Below are 21,331 nucleotides of genomic sequence, written 5' to 3'. Positions count from 1 at the left end.
CAGTGCCAGTGGTGGAAGAAAGTACTGATATCTTTTACTTGGGTATTGCAACAGGGGGGGCCAGGGAGGGAGATGGGTGGGGGGAGGGCATGCGGTGAGGGTTGTCAGGATCGGGACTCGAACCCGCGACACACTGTCAGGCTGGATTGCCAGCCTGGGTGCCTGGACCGCTCCACCACGGCCCAGGCCCCTCTCTCAATTTCTCTCTCTATCTCTTGCTGTCTGCTCTCTTCCATGCAGGGTGGGAAACCCAAGGCATTTCTGCATTCTGTGTGAATTAGTTAGATTCTTTGAAAGCCTCATGCCTTCTATGACTATACTGCGTGTGCTTAGAACGGGTCTCCTGCAGATGTGATTATGCTGCCAGTGGTATATGAGATTGTTATTTCTGGGTGTGAAATAATGTGATCCCATGTGAATCGGCCTGGAAGTGCTGGAAATTCCTTTTTAGCCACAGAGTCGCGTCTGACAAACAACGTATGCTGAAAGCAAAGCGACGTGATGCGATGTTGCACAGGGGATGTCCACCCCCCCCCCCCTTTATGAATGTATTGCACATAAATCCATGACGTAGCTGACTATGTTGTACTTCCATAATGAGATGGGGCTAGAGAGACCAACACTATCAGAAGCCCTTTCATCAAGCTTCTGAATAGACCGTAGGGACTACAATGACACGTCTCCCTCTTTCAGTGACAACTGGAAGATGAAACAAAGAGACTAGAAGTCTTAAAACATTCTGTTTCATCAACAGACTGGGTTATCAGGAGGCAGTGGACATTCTGTGTACTGTTAGTGTGTACTGTGTGAGGAGAGCTATCTTTGTGAGATATTGACGAAAGGATGTCTCGGAGGGCATGATAACTGCGGTTGTGGCTCAGGAGGTAGAGCAGGTCATCCAATGATCCGTGGGTCGGCGGTTCGAATCCCGGGCAAGACACTGAACCCTACACTGCCTCCAATGAGTTGGTCGGTGTGAGCTCGCCACCATTGGTGTGTGAATGTGGGAAGTGAGGACGCTGGCGTCGACTGTTCGCCGCTTCACCTCCCAATGTATGAATGAATGAACCATTGTAAAGCGCTTTGAGCACTTGGAAAAGCGCTATAAAAATGCAATTCATTCATCTTATTTTGATTCATGTGCAAAGAGAGTATAGCAGAGTAATGCCAAGGATGATAAATCCTTCATACCTAGTATGCATAAGCTTTTACAGCAAAGCATTGAGAAACAATAGAAGCTTGTATTGATCCTGTGAACTTTTACCATACTTGTGTTGGTAATGGATGCGTGTTCTCTTTTGAAGTCAGGTAAAAGTTTGTGGTGCATTTAACTTGCAAAAATCTTAAATTCAGTCTATACTTTTGCTTTCAGAGATTTATCTGTGTCAAACACAGCGAGTGGTGGAAAAATAATCCCTTTTGTAGGCCTGCTAGTGAGACACATTATTATTATTGTTTGTACTGTAGGCCTGACAGTCAGTCAGTCCATCAGACTGTCTGTCTGTCCGCCTGCCCATCCATAGATGGATTGCAATTACATTTCCTGAGTACCTTCATCAGAGGATGATTTTGGTGACCCGCATGACCTTTCCTGTATAGTAGCATCACCCTTCAGCCAACGTTTTGAGTTGGAGCAGCATGGACACTAGTGACTCTCTCCTTTGGAATAATTTCTGCAATATACAGTGTCTTGCAGTGATATAACATGACTACATTCATAGGAGGATACAAAGCCGCACATGTCTCTCCTTTCTGTTTGGTAATACATTATTCATCGAAAGTTTATTCATTACAAGTGTCTTGTCATACGAAAATAATTACCCAGCTCCCACCCAATGCCTGTCCTCAACAATGCCAGGCTTCGTTTCATTTCCTTGTGCTGCCTTTTATGTCTCACCAGTCGCCACCAGTACTGTAGTTATCAAATCTCTTGGAAATCGGTTTCATCGTGTCTGAGGCAGAAAGCCCCCATTGCCCATTTAATTGTATGACCCTCATTTTGAAAGCTCTGCAAGGGGAATACATATATTTGCACCATATTCTTGTATAATGAAAGCATTTCTTTTGTAACATCAAAGCACTGCAAGCACAATTAATTACATCTCCATTATACTGTACTATACACTGCATACTGTGTGTGTGTGTGTGTGTGTGTGTGTGTGTGTGTGTGTGTGTGTGTGTGTGTGTGTGTGTGTGTGTGTAAAGTTAGACTTATATGCAGTTTAGAGATCTAAAGATTTATTTTGGGTCTTTTATGCCTTTATTTACGCAATGTGCATTTCCTCTGTAAAAAAAAACTATACTCTAGCTACAGTTGAATCCTTCCTACTCCATGACACCCAGGGTCTGACCTTCTCTCTGTTGTCTCCCACTTCTCAGGAAACATGGTGAGCAAGGAGGACAGCAAAGGCGTGGATCTCTCAAACTCGGATGACTCAGACTGTGAGACGGTCCGTTCACACAGTCTTGATGCGCACGGAAAGCAGCAGGTGAAGAAGAGGAACAAGGCCTTACAGGTACGATTTAAGGATATCTGCGACGCTCAGAATGAGCAACGGGGAAGGCGCTCGCGCTCCATCTCCTGCAAAGTGACGCACAGGAGGTACATGACCATGCCCGCCCGGCGCTCCATCCCCAACGTGACCAAGAGCACCGGCGTTCAGACGTCGCCGGACCTCACCAAGCGATACAAGACTTTCCCTTTTGAGCGGAAAAAGGGGCATACATTTAAACACACTGCCCTGGTCGAGGACTACAGAGGGCAAAACAACGGCTTTTTAAGTGATATAAAGGACGACGGAAGCACAGATCAGTCCTCTGTGCACAAGTGTAAGATAGTGGGGCAGACGAAAGCGCTGCTTCACCACACGGACGACAGTGACACGGAAGACCTTCCTGCAGGTGCCAACTGTTTAGATGGACCCTCGCGTCCGGATTCGTCGCTCCGCTCTAAAGACCCCGAGTCGTGTCCAAACAAACCTCCTGCCACAGCGGAGCAGGAGCGCCAGGGCTGCGGCACCGGAGCCAAACACAAAGGATTACCCAAAGACGAGACGGGCACCAGCACGTCCACCAAGCGCCACCTAGCCAACTCCGAGGAGATCTTACGAGACACGGGGTCAAAGGGCGCGGGCCCTCCCTGGAACTCCCTGACACAGATGGAGTCTCTGGGGAGCCCCTCTGCCCGCTGTAAGCGGAAAAAGGCGACACAGCCGAACGGACAGCAGTCGTACACGTTGCCCCACAGTGGCAAGTGCTCCGCGCAGGCTAAGGGGCAGTCCCGCGCGCGACACGCGTCTGCCTCCAAGATCCAACAAACGAGTAGCGAGGACAAGGGATTTCCTGCTGGAGTTCCACGCTTAGGGGCCAGCCAGCCGACACTAACTGGGGATGGGGATATCAAAGCACAGCTCCAAGCCATGGAGAACCTCATCAGCTCCAGCCAGGAGACCATCAAAGTTCTGCTTGGAGTCATTCAGGAGCTGGAGAAAGGCGAGGCACAGAGAGAAGGGTGAGTACGATTTTGTGCATACACTTGCATTGGTGGCACAGACCATGTAATTCATATGCAATGCCGTGTGTCGGCGAGCATACGTATAATTATTACTGTCTGCACATCAGCTCAATGCAAAAGGCAAGTGTCTATCCAGTGACTCCTAATATATCACATCATTAGACACATGTTCCTTTTCAGAGACTGAAGCGCTAACAAGCTTCATAAAGTTCTCCAGCCATGTCCAATAAGGCGGTTCCAGGAATTCCACTACTGTCGGTGTAAGAAACCATTTGCTCAAACACACGCAGCGCACACACACACACACACACACACACACACACACACACACACACACACACACACACTGTGTGCTGTATAGAACTTTATAGTGACAGAAAGCAAATTACTGTTAAGTAATAATAACCATAACCACTGGAGAACAAGGCACCCCGCTGTGCCTTTGTGGAACCCAGTTTAAAATGCTCAATTAGTGCCAGATCATAAAGCATTTCCTTTCATCTCTAGACAAGTATGGTCTCTGCGGTACCTTCGCTGGGCTCTGTTCCCTCGCTATTTATAGAGAAGTACAGTTCGAGGCTATAAGGCCTATATCTTTTCAAGTTCTGCTTAGCCACTTAAAAAGCCTTCCTTAAAAACCTTAGACCCACATTCTGAGATGGGCCAAAAAGCTACTAAAAGCTTTGCTATATATCTCACTGTTGTTTTTTCGTTTTTAGACAAATTCAGAAACGGGTCTCATGGTCGCAGCGAACGCATTTCCTGTAGGTGTAATCAGCCAGGTCTTTAGTACTTTTTACTAACACTCATACTTTAAATGCTTAGTATGAGTTATAAAGTACAGCAGCCTTGTGTTCATACAACAGAAAGATTGGGTATATTGGGTAATAATAATAATAAACTTTATTTGTATAGCACCTTTCATACATAAATGCAGCTCAAAGTGCTTCACAGGGCAGGACACAAAAATAGAATACAATAAAACACAAGTAGTTAAAATGATAGAACAATGGCAAAGAACAAAATTGAATATAAGAACATAAAATAAAATAAAACTGACGTTATGTATCTTTCAGGACCCTTCACTGCTTCGTCTCAACCATTACTCTATGGCTCTGGTCTCAGCCACCGCGGTGTATTTTTTGACATTCCGTTTCTCTCCAAAGTTGAATGTTGCCACAACTGTTGGAGCAGCCACAAACTACACAGGTTCATCCCGATGTTCTGGGCATCTTTGTAAAGTTAGTGTAAAAGCAGGTAATAAAGTAACGTTTGAGCAGACTAACATCAGTCACTCTACCATTCAATGTAGTAGAAGGGATCCGCACGTAATTCAGACGGAGCATTGCTCCCGTGCTTGCGGTTATGGTATGGTTAGGGTTTGAGGTAGGTTGTCGTTTGTCGGACCAATGACTAGTCTGAACTAGTACTGTACCCGTTTACACCACAGATATGTCGTCTCCGCCTACAGGAAATACGTTCGTTGCGACCATGATGAGACCCATTTCTGAATTTGTCTATATTCAGCTATAGTGTAGATTTTGGTCCTAAACAAAGTTCCCATTGACAATGAATGGAGAATTTATGTCATATATGTAGATGAGCAAATCGGTTATGTTTGTCCTACACAAAGTTTTTCCCATTGACAAATAGATGATGTACGATGATAAGAGCACCCCTCACGCCACACAGGTGTGAGTAATCTCTTATAGGCCGAGGTAGTCACCGACAGTACTTATGCTCTGCTCGCGCAAGTAATTAGTAGTTCTTGAGCCAGATTTGTTGAGTTTTGTGTAAATTATTATTATATTTATTATATTTTGGCAAAATTCGCTTCTGGATCAGTTCCAATTCTCCATAGCATTGATATTGTGTTAATACCGGCTTAATTTGGACAGCAAATATTAGTTTTTCATTGTTAACCTGTAAAAAGAAAATGCTTTCTTTAAAAATGCATTCTCTTTTTGTAATGTAAAATAGTTGAGTGCTTGTGTGCATAGTTTTTTTTTTCTTCTTATTTGTATAAGATGCAAAGCCATAGCATAATTCAATTTAGTCTTAAAAGCTTTCGTGCGGGAATACAGTATGACTCAATGTTTCAAGTTATTTGTATTTACATTAACTCGAGTGGTGTGACATTTTGATGGCAATAATATATCTGCCAAAACTCTGTCATGATTAAAGATCCATCTCTAAGTTGTTATGGATTATTAACCCATTTTGGACTGAGGCCGATTCTAAAAAAAATCTTCTAAGTACTGACCTAGGTTTTCTGAAAAACTTCAAATATTTATATAGCAGCATTAAAATATAATATTTTTTGAATACTGTACATACTGTTCAGAACCCTAAGAGGGGTTCCTGTTCCCACAAAAATGGGTTGGTTAAAGCACTATTCAGCCAGAAAGTAGTTTTTTGCCACTCAATAGGCATTCCCGCATAACTGCCGGGTATGATGATGTCACGCGCATACCCTCTATAAGTACAATCAGAATATATACTGTAACTGATTAAAATAAAGAAGGAGATCCGGGCACTCAAAGTTTAAAAAGATAAACAGATATTATCCAACATGTTTCGACCTTCATCAGGGCTAACACATGTCTACCTGTACGTCTCCATTGAGCACCTGGTTGTCTCTTTGCCTCTCCAGAATATATAGCTACAGTATTTAATACTTATTTTAATGAAATACCCTAGATTTAATGTGGAACGTGTGTGAGTGTATGTTGTGATAGACACCAACTTTTTAAAAGTTGCTATATACATGTATACAATAACGGCGAGTAGGAGGTTTTTTTATATATATAATTTTTATCCCACCATTTTGCAACCCATTATTTTCACCCAGTGTCAATTATCGAATGTAATCCTGGGCGCTACACTTCCTCTGCCAACCTGGGGAGGTAGCGGACTGACCTCATGCTTCCTTCTATGCATGAGGAGTCCAAGCTGCTTCTTTTCACCTGACAGGGGAGAGTTTCCCCGGCCGGACGTATAGCGTGTGGAAGGAACACGTTATTCCGACCAGTTCCTGGCCAGGGGGAGGTTGTTTAGAGACCAGGATTACTGCATGTTTTTCGTGAGGGTATACCTACCCTAGGGGATACGGGGAGAGTAGATACTAGTAGTAGTAGGAGTTCACAGATTCCTCTTGTCGTCGTAGTATGCCAGTATGTTCTAAAAATAAACTCAATCAAATCATGTGTTGTGTTGTGTTGTGTGTAGACACAGGCTATAATGTAAGAGATAATCCGGCCAAACACCTGACACAAGCAGTTGTTCACGGGTTATCAATAGAGCACAAAGTAATATCCATTTTCCAGGCAGCAGAACCACAGGCGAGTAGATGGGATGTGAGTGGAGTGATATGGGGGTGGCTAGCTGCAGGGTGGGGGGGGGGATCAGAATGATGAGAGGAGGGGAGGAGGGCAGGACATACAGTATCCCAAGGACCGCTGACGCGGCCCAACAACACGGCGCTGCACAATCCCTGCCAGCATACGAACAACTCATAGAATGACTTTCTAGTCTAGTGGCACAGCTCATAGGGTGACTCTTTTCACCATCATGTATCAATATAAGTCATATTGGGTTGACAAGCTTATACCGGTTTCACGGGATGTCAATATATCCTGGGGTGGGTGAGCGTTTCTCTTAAATGTATTTTGTGCTGAGTCAGTGCGGGCACAAAGTGAGCGTTTGATGTACGTGCTGGCATGCACACTGTAAATACCGCAGTGACTGAGGGCCCTTTAACTTGGGGTTCACGTATGAAAGTCCCAGGATGCAGTGTAGCATCACATGCTGTCAGATCTATAGGAGTAGTACTGTCCTTACACGCATGGGGACGACGACGGGGACGACGACGACAATGAAAGAACTTCATTTCAGAACAGAGGATGGATTGAACTCATTGACCTTGAGCTACCATCAGCATTTTCGATCCACATGCAGGCGCGTTGCTCTCTCTCTCTCTGTCTCTACTGCGTTTGTGCATTTGTCTTTATCTTTTTCTGTGTGTGTCTGTGCGTGCACGTGCATGCGCATATATAATATGAGTAACATGTGTGTGAGGTCACCCCTTGTGTCGTGGGCAAACTGTTGAGGTCCAGCCCCTCCACTTGTCATCCATCAGTTTGAAGGGCTCTGGTGACAGTAAGCAATTACATGCGCACCGGTTGAAAGCCCAACCCCAACCTGTCTCCCATCAAGTCTCCCACCGGCTGCACTGCATCTTAACATCACCACACATCTGCAAATGCTACCTACCGTACATGTATACAAACACTAATGTGTGTGCATGCACAGTAGTATGCACATGAACCCACACTAATGCTTAGTAACCCACAAAGACACATATTCTACAATATGGGACAAAATTAATATTGTGGGGCATCATAGCGGAACTACTTGAAAGCGGAGAAGATTTATTCAGAAGTAATCATATCTTCATACCCGTTGAAATGTTTGGTCATAGACCTCCACAATGCCCTGGGAGAGGGCTATAAAGCATGAATCCTCCCAAAGTGGAGGATTGCAATGTAAATAATTACAGTCTCCATAGTGCACTGAGCCTTGGGGCTGTGCACTTATGCCATAAAACGAGACAGATGTCATTTGTCACCCTGACTGTTTCTGCATCCCTACAGCTCATTATTTCTACAGCAAATTGAGCTGGACAAAGAATTAAAAACAAGGCATACGGTGGCATAAACAAAAACGTATTGATCTTCCATTACAGTGATTTATGCAGTGTTAAGTTGCTTCTTGGCTATCTATAGGATAAAGTCCAGGGTGCATTTGTACTGTATATCGTGTCAAAGTATAGTAAGGTAATCCTATTATGGTAAATCAGCATGTCTGTAAACTTGACTAACCAAATTCACAGCTGCTGCATCACAAACACTATTACCATAATCAAATTAATGTAGAGGGGAATTACAACAGGCTGAAAATGTTTAATGTTCAGCTATATCTAAAAGGCTTCCTGGTATCAGAGACGGCAGTATTGACTAATTCCACGCAGGTTGTTTTACTTTACTTGTTTTTTCATTCCCAAATGAAAGGAGTGTATCAGGCTGATGGTCAGCAGACATTGAAATACGCATCTAAAGGTGGTCGCAGGAAATCACAACTATATTTCTCACCTCTTGTCTCTCCGCAGGCTCACCTACCGAACGGGACAGGACACGGCAAACTGTGACACGTGTCGAAACAGTGCGTGCATCATATACAGGTACTGGGGCCCTTTTCCAATGCCAGTTCACAATGAGCGCTGCATGCGGTGGTGTCGTGTTTGCTGCATGATAAATCATCTGAATGCGAAAAGGGTCTGCCTCTCTGTGACTCGGTGGAGCGTTTGGTGCAGTGCCACCGCGCTGTGCTCCAAGCCAACTAGGGAAGATTCATGCCTGATTTAGGCTGTGCTCTTCTCTGTGGTATACGAGGGTGCCGTATGCGCTGGAAATGGATGAGAAATTGATGATCGCAACGTGTCGGGGTGCATACTTAGTTTAGACTAGTCATTGGTTAGACATGGGTTAAGGTTAGGTTATGGGTTAGGTTAGGTTAGGTTAGGTGCTGCCCCGTGGGAGGTTAGGTTTAGGGTGAGGGTTTGAGATAGGTTGTAGTTGTAGGACTAATGACTGGTCTAACCAATGACTAGTCTAAACCAAAAACTTTCTAAACTAAGTACTGCACCCCAACGTGTCACGTCTGCAATGCTTTGTGACCTTGCTGATCTGCTGTTTTCGGCGCGCAACTCGAAGGCACACATGACGAATGATGCGAGCGAGCTAGCAAACTGGCAACAAAATAGTGCGCGTGATAGGTAACGTCACCAGTCACTAGCCTGAACCAATCAAATAACTAGGGTTATAAGCAACTAATGTAATTATTATATAACAAATTAATCTAACTAATGAGTGGAGAGGAATAGCCTCGTGTGTCAACTTCATCAAGCTACAACGAGGGCACACAAGATAAAACTGTTAATAAAGCTTTGGAGTACCGTTTAATCACTTTTACTTGATCAATCCCTCACTGGCATTCTTAAGTCCTTGTGTACTGGGATGCCTGTGGCGCGTCTGAGGCCACGTGTCCGTGTTGTTGTTGTTCCTCTGTGAATATCGTGTGTTCAAGTGAGACACTCACACAAACCGTACATTTTAAACGAAGGCAGAAAGCAATGTGTCTTTGGGCCACTGACTGTGTTTTGGGCAGTGGTTCACTGAGTCCTTGTGTACAGCGATGATGTTAAAACAAAATGTACTTAATATGACTAATTGCTTGCTGTCGGAAACGGGAAATATAAATACAAATAAACTACAATTGGAATATCGAACCTGCTGAGCAAAACGAAAGCAGGCACATCTGCACACTGCAGATTGTGTGCTGTACGGTACATTGATAAAATCAGTAAATAAAAATATCTCCACTAAAGGAAAGTAGGACCTGGACCTGTGACTGCCAGGCGGAATAAGTAATCATCCACAGCCAGAGGAAGAGAATTAGTCAGTAAGAGAAATACAATCAGGCTCGCCTGAGAGCAGCTGGGGATAGGAAATCTTATATCCCATCACAACAAGAAACAAACAAAAACAAACAAAAATCACAAATTGACCAAAAACAAACGATGCATCCTAATCAGCTTTAACTAATCGGCTGTAGGTAATTTTCCTCAAATGCATGTTATAGTTCCTTTAATGTTTGAAGGTCGAAACATGAATTTAAACACACTTGTGGTGTGGGTGATTTAAACCTGTTCATAGTACACAGCATAAATCATATAGAGAAAAGCTGTCATAACAGACTAGAGTTCCTTTACTCTCTTTATTGTATTACAGACTTCAAAACCCTTTTGTGTCTCAGCTTGATGGCAAAACAATTTGCATTGTGTCTGTCAATGTGTCTATTGACGTGCCTATTGGTTGAACAAGCCTTTGTATTGATTTGTTTGGTACTGTTTAAGTGTCAAGTCATGAAGACTGGTCTCATTTAGTTTTCATTTTCAAACCAATTATGTGACTGACAGCACATACATTCCAAAACACACAAAACACAACATTCAGCAATACTAACACTGGTTAGGCACATGTATGCAGTAGACTAGACTGTTTCTATATGACTTTTATGTGCTGAATCCATTTCTGCCGTATGATGAGTGATACGAGTCACCGGTTTGTCAGAAATTAAGTAATTACCATAATGAATCACTAAAAACTGGAAATTGTCTATAATTCTGATAAATAATAGTACATAATGTGTTCTTTCTATATAGTTTTTATGTGCTGAATCCATTTCTGCCATATGCCGAGTGACACGAGTCACTGTTTTGTTAGAAATTGAGTAATTAGCATAATGAATCACAAAAGAACTGGAAATTGGCTATAATTCTGATAAATAATTGTGCTTAATGTGTTGTTTCTACATGACTTTTATGTGCAGAATCCATTTCTGCCATTATGCCGAGTGATACCGTTTCAGCACCTAGAAATCATATAGAAACAACACATTAAGTACTTTTCTGCAAGAATGCCTACAGGGTCATTTCCATTTGGGGACTATAGTCTACAGGGAGAAAGAAAGGCCCAAAGGAGATTTCCACATTGATTCAGTGATCTCATCCTTACGAGACAGAGATACACCTGCTCCGCATGGCAATGAAGTTCTGAAGCTCACTGTGTGGGATCTGAAACGATTTAGTGAGCCTTAAAACCATCAGCCCCGACACCAATCCATGTGGGATGGCAATAACTTGGCAATGAGGATGCAAATTATTCTCCGTAGAGTGTAAACAAAGTGGAAGATTATCATTTCATCTGTGCTTCCTATCATTAAATATAGTTGGTTTTTTCGACTCATCTTTTCTGAATTGCATGCCTCCTACAAATTTCTAACTGCCCTTGAATAGAGCAGAGCTGTGTTTGGCAAGCAATGTGGCAATTTATCACAGCGCTATCGGCCTGGGCCAGTGTGAGAGTCGTAAATATAAGAAAATAGTTCAGTATTCAGTTGTATGCTTCTGCAAACTTACTTATGTTTGAGCCTTGTACAGTATTACATTGATTACAGACAGACCCCTATATTACATTTTTATTTGGCCGCGAACCCACAACTTACAATTATTTGTGCCATAATTTGTGCATAGCAGGGTTAAAAGTGGTTAAAGGAGTAGTTCACCCAAAAAAGCAGAAGCAGCGAGTGTATTCTCCGGCAACGGTAATGAGACGCGACACTGCCGGGGGGGAGGGCCGGCAGCTCCCGGAGTAAGTGGATGGAATATGACAGCTCCGTATGCAGCCGCGCTCCAGACGCTGCTACTGCTGGTTACAACCGCAGTGCTGTGGGGGGACGGGCGGGATCTGCCGAGGGATTATGTCACTCCACTGCCGCTCCATCTCGTGGCCGCCGCTCCACGCCAAAACTGCCGGTTAACAGCCGCGGCGCTGCGGGAGAAGGGGTGGCATCTGGGTAAGGGTTTGGGGTAGAGTGTTGGACTGATGCCGTCGAGAAACACTGTCGCCTGCCGCGGTTGTTCCGCGGCTGATGCCATGCGTTGCGTCATGCTTGCAGTTAGGGTTAGGTTTAGGGTTTGGGGTATAGTGTCGGACTGAGAAACACTACCGCCTGCTCTCTCTCCAAAAAAGTACATTCAGCCTTGAATTCATGGAGATTTTTTAAGGGACCAAGCAGCCCTGAATGGACTTGGTCCCTTATTGTTTTTGTCTGTTTTTTTCTTCTCCTTCTCCTTCCGCCAAAAATAGCAGTTCTGGCTGAATCGTGCATTCGGTTTTCGTAAAAGTCGGTAATATGGTAGAGGGCCATGCCAAACGGTGAGGATGCGAAGCCCACGGCCATTGGCCAAAGGGTGGCACTATAGCACTCAATTGAAAATGCAAACTTTGAACGCACATATACACATATGCGTCTCCTCATGCCGAACACGTTTTGTGCTCTTACTTTTGACCTCTAGATCACCCGCCATTTTGAATTATATGAAAACACACACACACACAATTAAAACTGACCCTGTCACAATTACATGGTCTTCTTTTTCTCAAGTTCAATCTTCCATGTTTCTATGGCTTATTGTCTTCCTGCTTGGTCCCACCTTATCACTGCTTGCAGCAATTTTCTATTTATACATTTTTGGTCACATTCCTGAGCAAATAAATTGATGCCCGGGTCAGTACGAGACTCACTAGGAGCTCTAGACTCCACCAGTCATCAAATTAAATATTATATTAAATCATTTTTGAGGACTTCCTGGAGGACCTCACTTTGAGAAGCACTGCTCTGACACACCTGCTGTAGCAGAAGCATGTAGGGTTTGAACAGAAAAGACCCAAGGCAACACACTAATGTTATATCACATTTCTCTGACAAATATCCCTCCTGTAATGTATGTTCAGAACCACATTCTGTAACACACCCTAGAGGCAATTTATGAGGATTTCATGGTCAATTGTATCAAATTCTGCCTTTAAATCAGGCTGCTGCCTTAGTATGGTGTGCCAAATTAAACACGAGCCAAGAAAAGAGAGAGTCAGGAGCAAAAAGCCAATTATTCCTCAAACTTGGATACAGTAACTGCACATTGCAACCATGACCCAAGATTAGCAGCCACTGAGAAACCTCAAACCGGGTCTTAATTTTAGAGTGGCACGACAGCTCCAATATGTCCAATAAATCCAGGCCTTCAGCCACTGCTGAGATAAGGTAGTCAATCTATGGGACCTTACCAGAACTCAGCTCTCCACTGACATTCCACCCCCCACCCCCTCTGTATATCTCATACATCACTGCTACAAACAGGGCACAAATATAGCAGTGGGAAAGCGAGAGAGAGAGGCAGGGAGAGATAGATTGAGAGGATGAAAGTAGGGAAAATGGCCTATACGTTTTCACATCACATGCTATTAGGGTACGGTAGGGTAGGGGTAGAGTACATATTCTAAAACGACAGACCACGTAAAAATCAGCAGAAAATGTCCATCTCAGAGAGAGATTATTTATTGTAGAGTTGACTTGGGTGTGAGCCTTTTGCTTCTCATATTTCCCCCACCACGCTTATAAACATGAGTTCAAACAGGATTTGCAAGAGCAGTGCGAGCAGACAGCATGCAGTCTACCGAGCCAACCTGAAGCACAGCACAGAAGGAAGCCCAGAACAAAAAGCGCACTAAAAGCTGATATGCTTAGCATGCTGTGTAATTTCCTATGAAGTGAAGAATTGGATCAAGTGCAATAAGCTGGTGAAACAACATGTGTGTCTCTTTGTTGTTGCTGTTGTTGTTGTTGTGGAGTGTTTCCAATTTGGCACTGACAATGAATTTCAAGAACAATTGGGTTATAAAACAAACATGATGATTAAGATGCAAAGAGCTAATTAGCTCTTCCCCGTACGTGCAGAGAGATGGATACGGTGTTGCTGTTTTGGTGAATAACTGTAAAGAAATCAGCCACTGCTCATTTCTCATTAACTTGACGGTTTTTACATGGCAGATAGCCATGTAACAGGCCAGGACATTGACATTTGTGTCTGATGTATGTGATGTCCACAGCCTATATAGGAAGGTATGGCTTCAGCACCTGCCAGCAATGAAAATAACTGTCACTCTCTAGTGATTTTTAACCTATAAATCCAGTCATGTACATCTGAAGTTTAACACGTGACGTACGTTGGACCTCAGCAACTCGTCTTGTTAAGTGAAGGCTTTGAGCTGTGAATGGCTGAAGGGAGACACCTCAGGAAATGATTTGATGTTGAGCAGGGCCAATAATGGAGTGAGTGACGAGGAATAGCACAGAGCAGGGGCATGTTGTTGTGAAAACAGGTCATTGTTGAGACAACTGAGCTTGCCGCGCAAGAGTGGTGACTCACAAGCTAGCAAACCCCTTCTCATCATGAGCAACCAACAGTGAATAGTACTCATCCCGCAAAGACCACAGGCAAACAATCTGTATATATGGCACTGATCACAGTAACAGCTCCTTACAGAGCATAGCTAAAGAGATGATTAATCTACTTTACCCAGTGCCCTAGAAAAGCCTTTGCGTCTCCAGCCGTCTCTGTCTGTTTGAGTGGAGAGATGATCTTAGATCTGGGGGGTTTTGTTTGCCCACGCATGCATCTACTCCCTGGGGCCACTGGCACCCCGCTGAGCCAATATTGTCCTCAGTGTACAGTAATTGCAGCGATCTGCCAAGTGATTAATTGCTTAATAAATGCCAGTACCATTCTGTGGGGAAACTATGCTGCGATTTCTCCTCTGTGTAGAAATCATTCGCTTACAAAGATACTGTACCTGCTAACAAACAATCCTGTGCAGAACCTTTACGAGGTAGAATTATAGTCTGTATCGAGGGTGGGATAGGGGATTGAGTTTTATTTTTATATTTCATGTCTGTTTAATACTTGCCCCTGGGCCTCTGTTACAAAAACCTGAATAAAAAGATTTTGAAAAGAAAGAATTAGTCTGTAGCATTCGAAGATTGTGGAAGTGTTGCCTGCCTTGCTGGTGAGACTATCCACATCATGAATGCTACTGTAACAGTATACACTATACACTATACAGTATGAATCCAGTTCTGCCCAGGTGGCTGTCATCTGTTTGTCATTTCCGTTCATGAAAATACATTCTAAAAGGTATTTTATATATATATATATATATATTTTTTTTTTACTTCCATTTCTGCCAAGCAGCCAGCTAAATTGGCTTTGACTAATTAGATTTCCAGTAGGACTTATGCCGGCAAAGGTGAAACGGGTGTGTGTGTGTGTGTGTGTGTGTGTGTGTGTGTGTGTGTGTGTGTGCACACACACACACACACACACACACACACGCACACACACACACACACACACACACACACACACACACACACACACACACACACACACACACACACACTCTCTCTCTCTCTGTGTGTCTGTGTGTGCGTGCGCATTGGAGTTTCAGTCCGGAAGCATTTGAACATTGTGTGAGCCAGTAGTATGTCTTGAGAGACTATAGATTGTGGATGACTCAACGATTCCACGTTATTTCAACACTTTCCTTTCAATGTGATGTGGTTGTGTGCATGCCGGTGCCACCTGGATTTGGAGTCCACAAGGTCTGCGTGGGAACCCAAGCATGATGCATCTACTATACTATACCAAAGGGGAATTCCCCCTTGGCCAAGGATGATTTTAGACTGAGCTTAGGGCAGTACTACTCTGCTACAATGGAATAATACAAACCAATAATAATAATAGAAACTGCTTTAACCTATTATGACCTGAGGCCGATTCTATACAAATGCCTTCTACATAAGTAGTTTCTCACACACAATGTTCATATGCGGCACGAAGTGACGTGCTGTGAGCTAGAAGCCAACGCACTAACATCTAAAATGACACAGTACATTTAACCCATTAAAACCAGGAAAGCATCTATGTTCAATTGTTTATCTTTTTTGGTGGAATACCTACTGTAACGCCCGGGTTTCGAACCCAGGTCTTCCGTGTGGAACATCTTATAGCCTGACCTTGGCTGGGTGAGCTATTAGGATTTAGCTCTTCAGGCTGCTACACAGACATACAGAAGATTGTTTGTAACGCACAATCCCACCTGATTGATAATGATGTAGCATATTATACAGAACGAGCCATATTGATAACAAAAAGGTTAATTCCCGTCCCGATACATGTTGTCAGGCTTCTGTTCATTTGATCTCACACGTTGATTCAGTCCTTGCTCTTCCACACCTCCTTGTCCTGGCCTCCATCGTCTCCCTGAAGGATTTAATAGAGTGCAATTCTTAACTGACACTTATCTTAAGAGTGAGGACCGCTCTCGGGATTCATGCTGTCACTTTGAGCACAGCATATCGTTCAGTGCTCTAATTGGACTGCCCATCACGGTGGTTGATGCAGGGCCAAGCTTTGTACGTCCATGTGTCAACTTGCAGACAGGGGGGGGGGGGGGGGGGGGGGCTACACGGCTGACCTTGACAGCTGTGTGACCTCTTGGATTGGCAGTTCCCATGTCTCCCCTTCTCCCTCTGTCCTCTGGAGTTTGAGTGGCACACTGTAAGTGAGACACACAGCATTAGAGGACGTGCTACTGTAATCACACGCACTACTGTAATCACAGCGTATCTCTGCCTAATTAGCTTGGTCAAACACTGTAAGATAAAAATGGAAATACATCTAAAGAAATGTCTCAGTGTCAAGTGGAGTTTGCTGACTTGACTGCTTCAAATCAATTTGTATAGTAGTTATATATAATATATAATAACTCAATATATAGTTCAGGAAACCATTTTCAATTATGTGTATCATATTGGCAAACGGGTAGCACAAGTTATGATATGATATCAAGTCTTTGTATGTATTTTTCAACCCACCCCATCCAACTCATTTTAAGGGCCAGTGCAGATGTCTAGTACCCAGGGATGGGCATCGTTAGCATTTTATCGACTCCAATTCTTACAAGTATTTTAATTATTGTGTTATCTTTCCGTGTTAACGGACATACCAGGACTATACATATACTGTGTGTACATCTTAGTAGTATCTGAGAGAGCTAAAGCTGAAATACTGGTGTTTAACTTACGGTAACCAAACACAATACTGTAGTTCCTGTAAACTAATGTTACATCAAGTATCAACTGAAATGTAATGGACAGTTTATTCCATGTTGCTTTATTCTTAGTAAAGTACTGGACCCTTAGATGATTAGGATTTTATTGATTCCGATTCCCTAGTATCAAAATCTTTGCTTTGGTTCTTGCCTTTTACCTGTTTCACTCTTAGGCCCAGGCCATACTACTCTGGATCTTTTGCAAATGGATATTTCCGTCCTCCGTTTTAGAAAAGATCCCTGCCCATACGACAGAGATATCTATGTCCACACACAAACGCAGAAACGCATTGAACACAGGATAAAATCACTGCAGTAGCAGGTTTCAATTGTAGGCTATATTATATTTGATTTTATATTTACACTTATGAGGTGCCAATCATATTTTTTAATGAAGGAATAAGTACCACATTTTAAAAGCACCTAAACATGTTTCTTTCATTGTCTGTCAGCATGTCACACTATGTGCGTAAATCTCCAAATCCCGACTTCGACTTTTCTCTCCATTATATACCTAATAAAACAATGATAGACACTTTGCCATTGCTCTTGCGACTTGGCAAGTCCTGCACAGAAAATAATAGCAGAGACAGACCGTTCAAGCTTCGTACTCGGCACCAATACAAATGAAATCACCAGTCCGCACTGGACTAGTGTAGGCTGATATATTTATTATTGGATGCAGCCAGAGGCGTATCTACGATAAGGCGAGGGCAGGCCATCCATTTCTGGCCTGGCCAAAATCCATACAATGAGCAAAAAATAGGACAAAAACAAGACCTGAGAATTATTAATGGACAGCTGATTGGCCGTTGCGGTAGAGCGCGACCCTCAATCACCCATTGGAATGTAAATGCATGCCTTTCAGCCTTTGTATCCTACTCGTCTGGCAGGTATATCTCTTTGAAAATCTTTAGTCAGTGCTACGATTGTGTGCGGCGAGACGACAATTAACACATCTTGTCTGCCCAAAACGTAATTCCTGGATACTCCACTGGATGCAGCATAGCAGAGCCTTTGCTCGCTGCAGTTGATGCATGTGATATGATACATTTTAAAGTTGTTAACAGTATATTATAAACATGAACAATCGGATTGATATCCATGTAGTTTCCATGCAGGCACAAGCTGCGCTAATAAGCGGTGACATCATCGTTTCTCAAAAGCTCCACTGATCCGGATATTTTCGAAAATCTTCACTTATTTATCCGTTTCCAAAAACCTCCGCTTGAGTGTCCGAAAACACTGTTTGCGTGTGGCTGAAAGGCCCAAATGCATAAAATAATGTTCGCTTAGCAAAAGATCCATATACGATTATACGTGTGGCCTGGACCTTATGCTCTGACACCTGAATTTCTCTAAAGGCTCTTCTTATGTTATAATCTTATAATAGTGCATTTATACCATTGTTGAATACTCACTGGTTTAATTTGGGAGGGACTAAGTCCTGCGTTTCTCCCAGTCTGTAGAGATTAAAGCAGGCAGAGTTCAGCCGTGGGGCCGGAAGAGAATCAGATGATGACCAGGCCGGGATTACATGCGCAGATGAGAAAATTCTGATGTTAGGGGCAGCCCATATTTCAATGCTATTTTCATCCAAATATAATCTGCACAGGGAAAGCCCTGCAAAGGCATGCGTGTAAATAGAGATGCAGGTATTCTGAGGTGTCTCCGGAATGCATTACATATGGGTGACAAACAATGATGTGCTGAGTGCAGCGGTACGTTTAATACTTTGTTGCATGACAGTGTCTGATTTTCAAACCAACGACATGATGCATCGCAATGCTATGAGTGCATACAGTAGCTTGAAAATCTGTTATTTTTGGGCGAGCAAAATAAGTATAAAACTTAAGCTGTGTCCATGCTGCTGACAGACTCCATCTGGTCCTCTCTGGTTTGACAACAAGCAAAAAATGCAAGCTTGTCGAGTGTTCGCCGCTTCACCTCCCAATGTATGGATGAATGAACCATTGTAAGCGCTTTGAGTAAGCACGTAGTCGTAGTGCATAGAAAAGCGCCATAAAAATGCAATTCATTATTATTATGACTAAACTAAATCAAGAGTCAACACTGGTGCATGACATACAGTACACAAACCCACCCACATTCCCACTTATCACTGCTGTACAGTACACATACACTGACACGTGATTTCTTTCTGTTTGTGTTCCAGTGTGGAGCTGGACTTCAAACTTCAAGAAGACAAGCTGCATCCCCTAATGAAGAGACTGTGCCCATTGGACACACAGTGCCCCGCTCTGCCTTACTCCAATGAGGTGTTCACTTCCACCCCTAAACGCAAGTCCAAGACAGAGTCCAAAAGACATGCCCGCTGGAAACGTTGGTTTCTCTGAGATACAAAGTATATATAAATATATTGTTATTGTAATGGCCTACTATTGGGCCCATTATATTTCCCTCAAAATGGATGAGAGGAATCCACGAGCCATGAGGACGGATAACCAGAGAGACCAGTGGAACCATTTAAGGATTCTGTGCTGAGACTCCTTTTCAAAGCCAGATTGAACAAACTAATACATTATTAGCTTATGACGGTTCTAGAGAGTGTGCCAAACCTTCAGTCTCTGGAATATTTGCCAGAGCGGATCAATTTACGCCGATTGTAAAACTAGGTGAGATTTGGGGAGATGGTTTTTATATACAGTATATTTAAGATGTATGAAGATGGGTGTTATTTATTTACTGGGTAAATGCAGCTGCATACTTTTTTTATTTGTGGTTTTAAATTGCATTTGCCAAATGCAACACACTTTTGGTCTCTGCCCCCTTAGAGAATATCACTTGGCAACGAGAGGAAGCACCAAGCAGAAGGCCCTTTCTTTGGGACGCTACGTAGAGTACTGAATGGACATCAGCCCGCCACCTGCAAAGCACAAACGCTTGAATATAGAGTGGAACATGCATAAAAGACTGAAACACGCTACAGTACATGACAGCAAGTCACACACTCTCACACACACACACACCCACACGCACTCACACTCATCGTTTTTCATTTCTTTCTCTTCATCTCCCGCTGTGTTTCTGTCTATGTCTGCCGCCCCTGCCTTTTTTTTATCTCTCTCTCTCTGTCTGTGCCCCATCACTGTGCACCTATCTATCATGTTTTTTCCCCCCCTACCTAGTCATTCTGTCCTGTTCCGTCTCTCCATTTCAGTTTTGCTCTGTTAGCTAACTGACACATGACTTTCAGGAGTGCTCGCGGAGCTGCAGTACAGTTTGTCCTCTTCGTCTTTCAGCAAGCTATCAGCACATTGACGGAATTGAGTAAAGGAATAGTTTGTTTGGGTCCCTTCTCTTGAAACAGGTGCCGCCCTCTAGGATGCAAAATGAGTCATACGGGCCGTCGACGGCAGGCTTTTTTAACAGCATACACCACTGTACTGTATGTCGGATATTTTCCATACCAGGGTTTCTTGAATTGTCTGCTGTTTTTGATTACTTCTGAGGCAGAATATTTTCTATGATTACTTATTTAAAATGTGTTTTATTGAATTTCCAACTCTAAAAGGTAAAGAATATTGACATTTCTCTGTGAATACGTTTATGAAGAGTTCCCTTAAGTTCTCGTGCATACATTCCCTCACTCAGCAAAATGCCCTGTATGGTTATGTATTCATTCTCGTTTGTTTTTCAGGAATATATTGCTACTGTTAGATCACATCCACTACAGAGTGTTTTGGTATTATTAACTCATCTCAGCATTCCACTTTAAAACCTGCTTTGTAATACACAATCAATGTTTCTGCTGCATCAAACGACACCAGGCAACCGGCACTGGTAATCCTGACACTCAATTTGCAGGTGTAGAAAGGGCTAAATACATAGAAAGTATGGTATAATTTATTTTTCTGAACTGCAGAAAATACGTTATAGTTACATTTACATTAAATTGCACGCTAAATTGCTAATACACATTACAGTGGTTATTTATTTTGTAAGACATATTATTGATCATTGCTGCTGTAAATTTTATTCTTGCTCTTCAAACTTTCAAAATGGGATACCTAGTACGATCCCGCTAAATTACACACCAGATTACTTCATTCAGTTGGAACTTGGAACTAGATCACCAATTTCCATGCAAAGATATGTACCTTGAGCAAGTGCAATTCATTGATTACGTGCAATATGCATTTTTGTACTATTTTTACTTTGAAAT

General features: G+C 43.0%; 1 protein-coding gene across 1 annotated transcript; it reads left to right on the top strand.

Annotated features, from left to right (window-relative positions):
• Positions 1–2,384: 2,384 nt before the first annotated feature.
• Positions 2,385–19,502, top strand: LOC308328250 (inhibitory synaptic factor 2A-like; the record flags this gene model as incomplete). Its single annotated transcript, XM_080782019.1, has 3 exons — positions 2,385–3,511; positions 8,682–8,753; positions 19,322–19,502. 3 exons carry the CDS (start codon positions 2,385–2,387, stop codon positions 19,500–19,502), a joined length of 1,380 nt encoding a protein of 459 aa, XP_080638145.1.
• Between the last annotated feature and the right edge of the window lie 1,829 nt (positions 19,503–21,331).

Source organism: Protomyctophum bolini (assembly GCF_963924005.1).
Source record: "Protomyctophum bolini genome assembly, chromosome: 14".
NCBI classification, from domain to species: domain Eukaryota; kingdom Metazoa; phylum Chordata; class Actinopteri; order Myctophiformes; family Myctophidae; genus Protomyctophum; species Protomyctophum bolini.
Note: the sequence above shows the minus strand (reverse complement) of the source record. Positions and strands in the feature narration are given on the sequence as shown.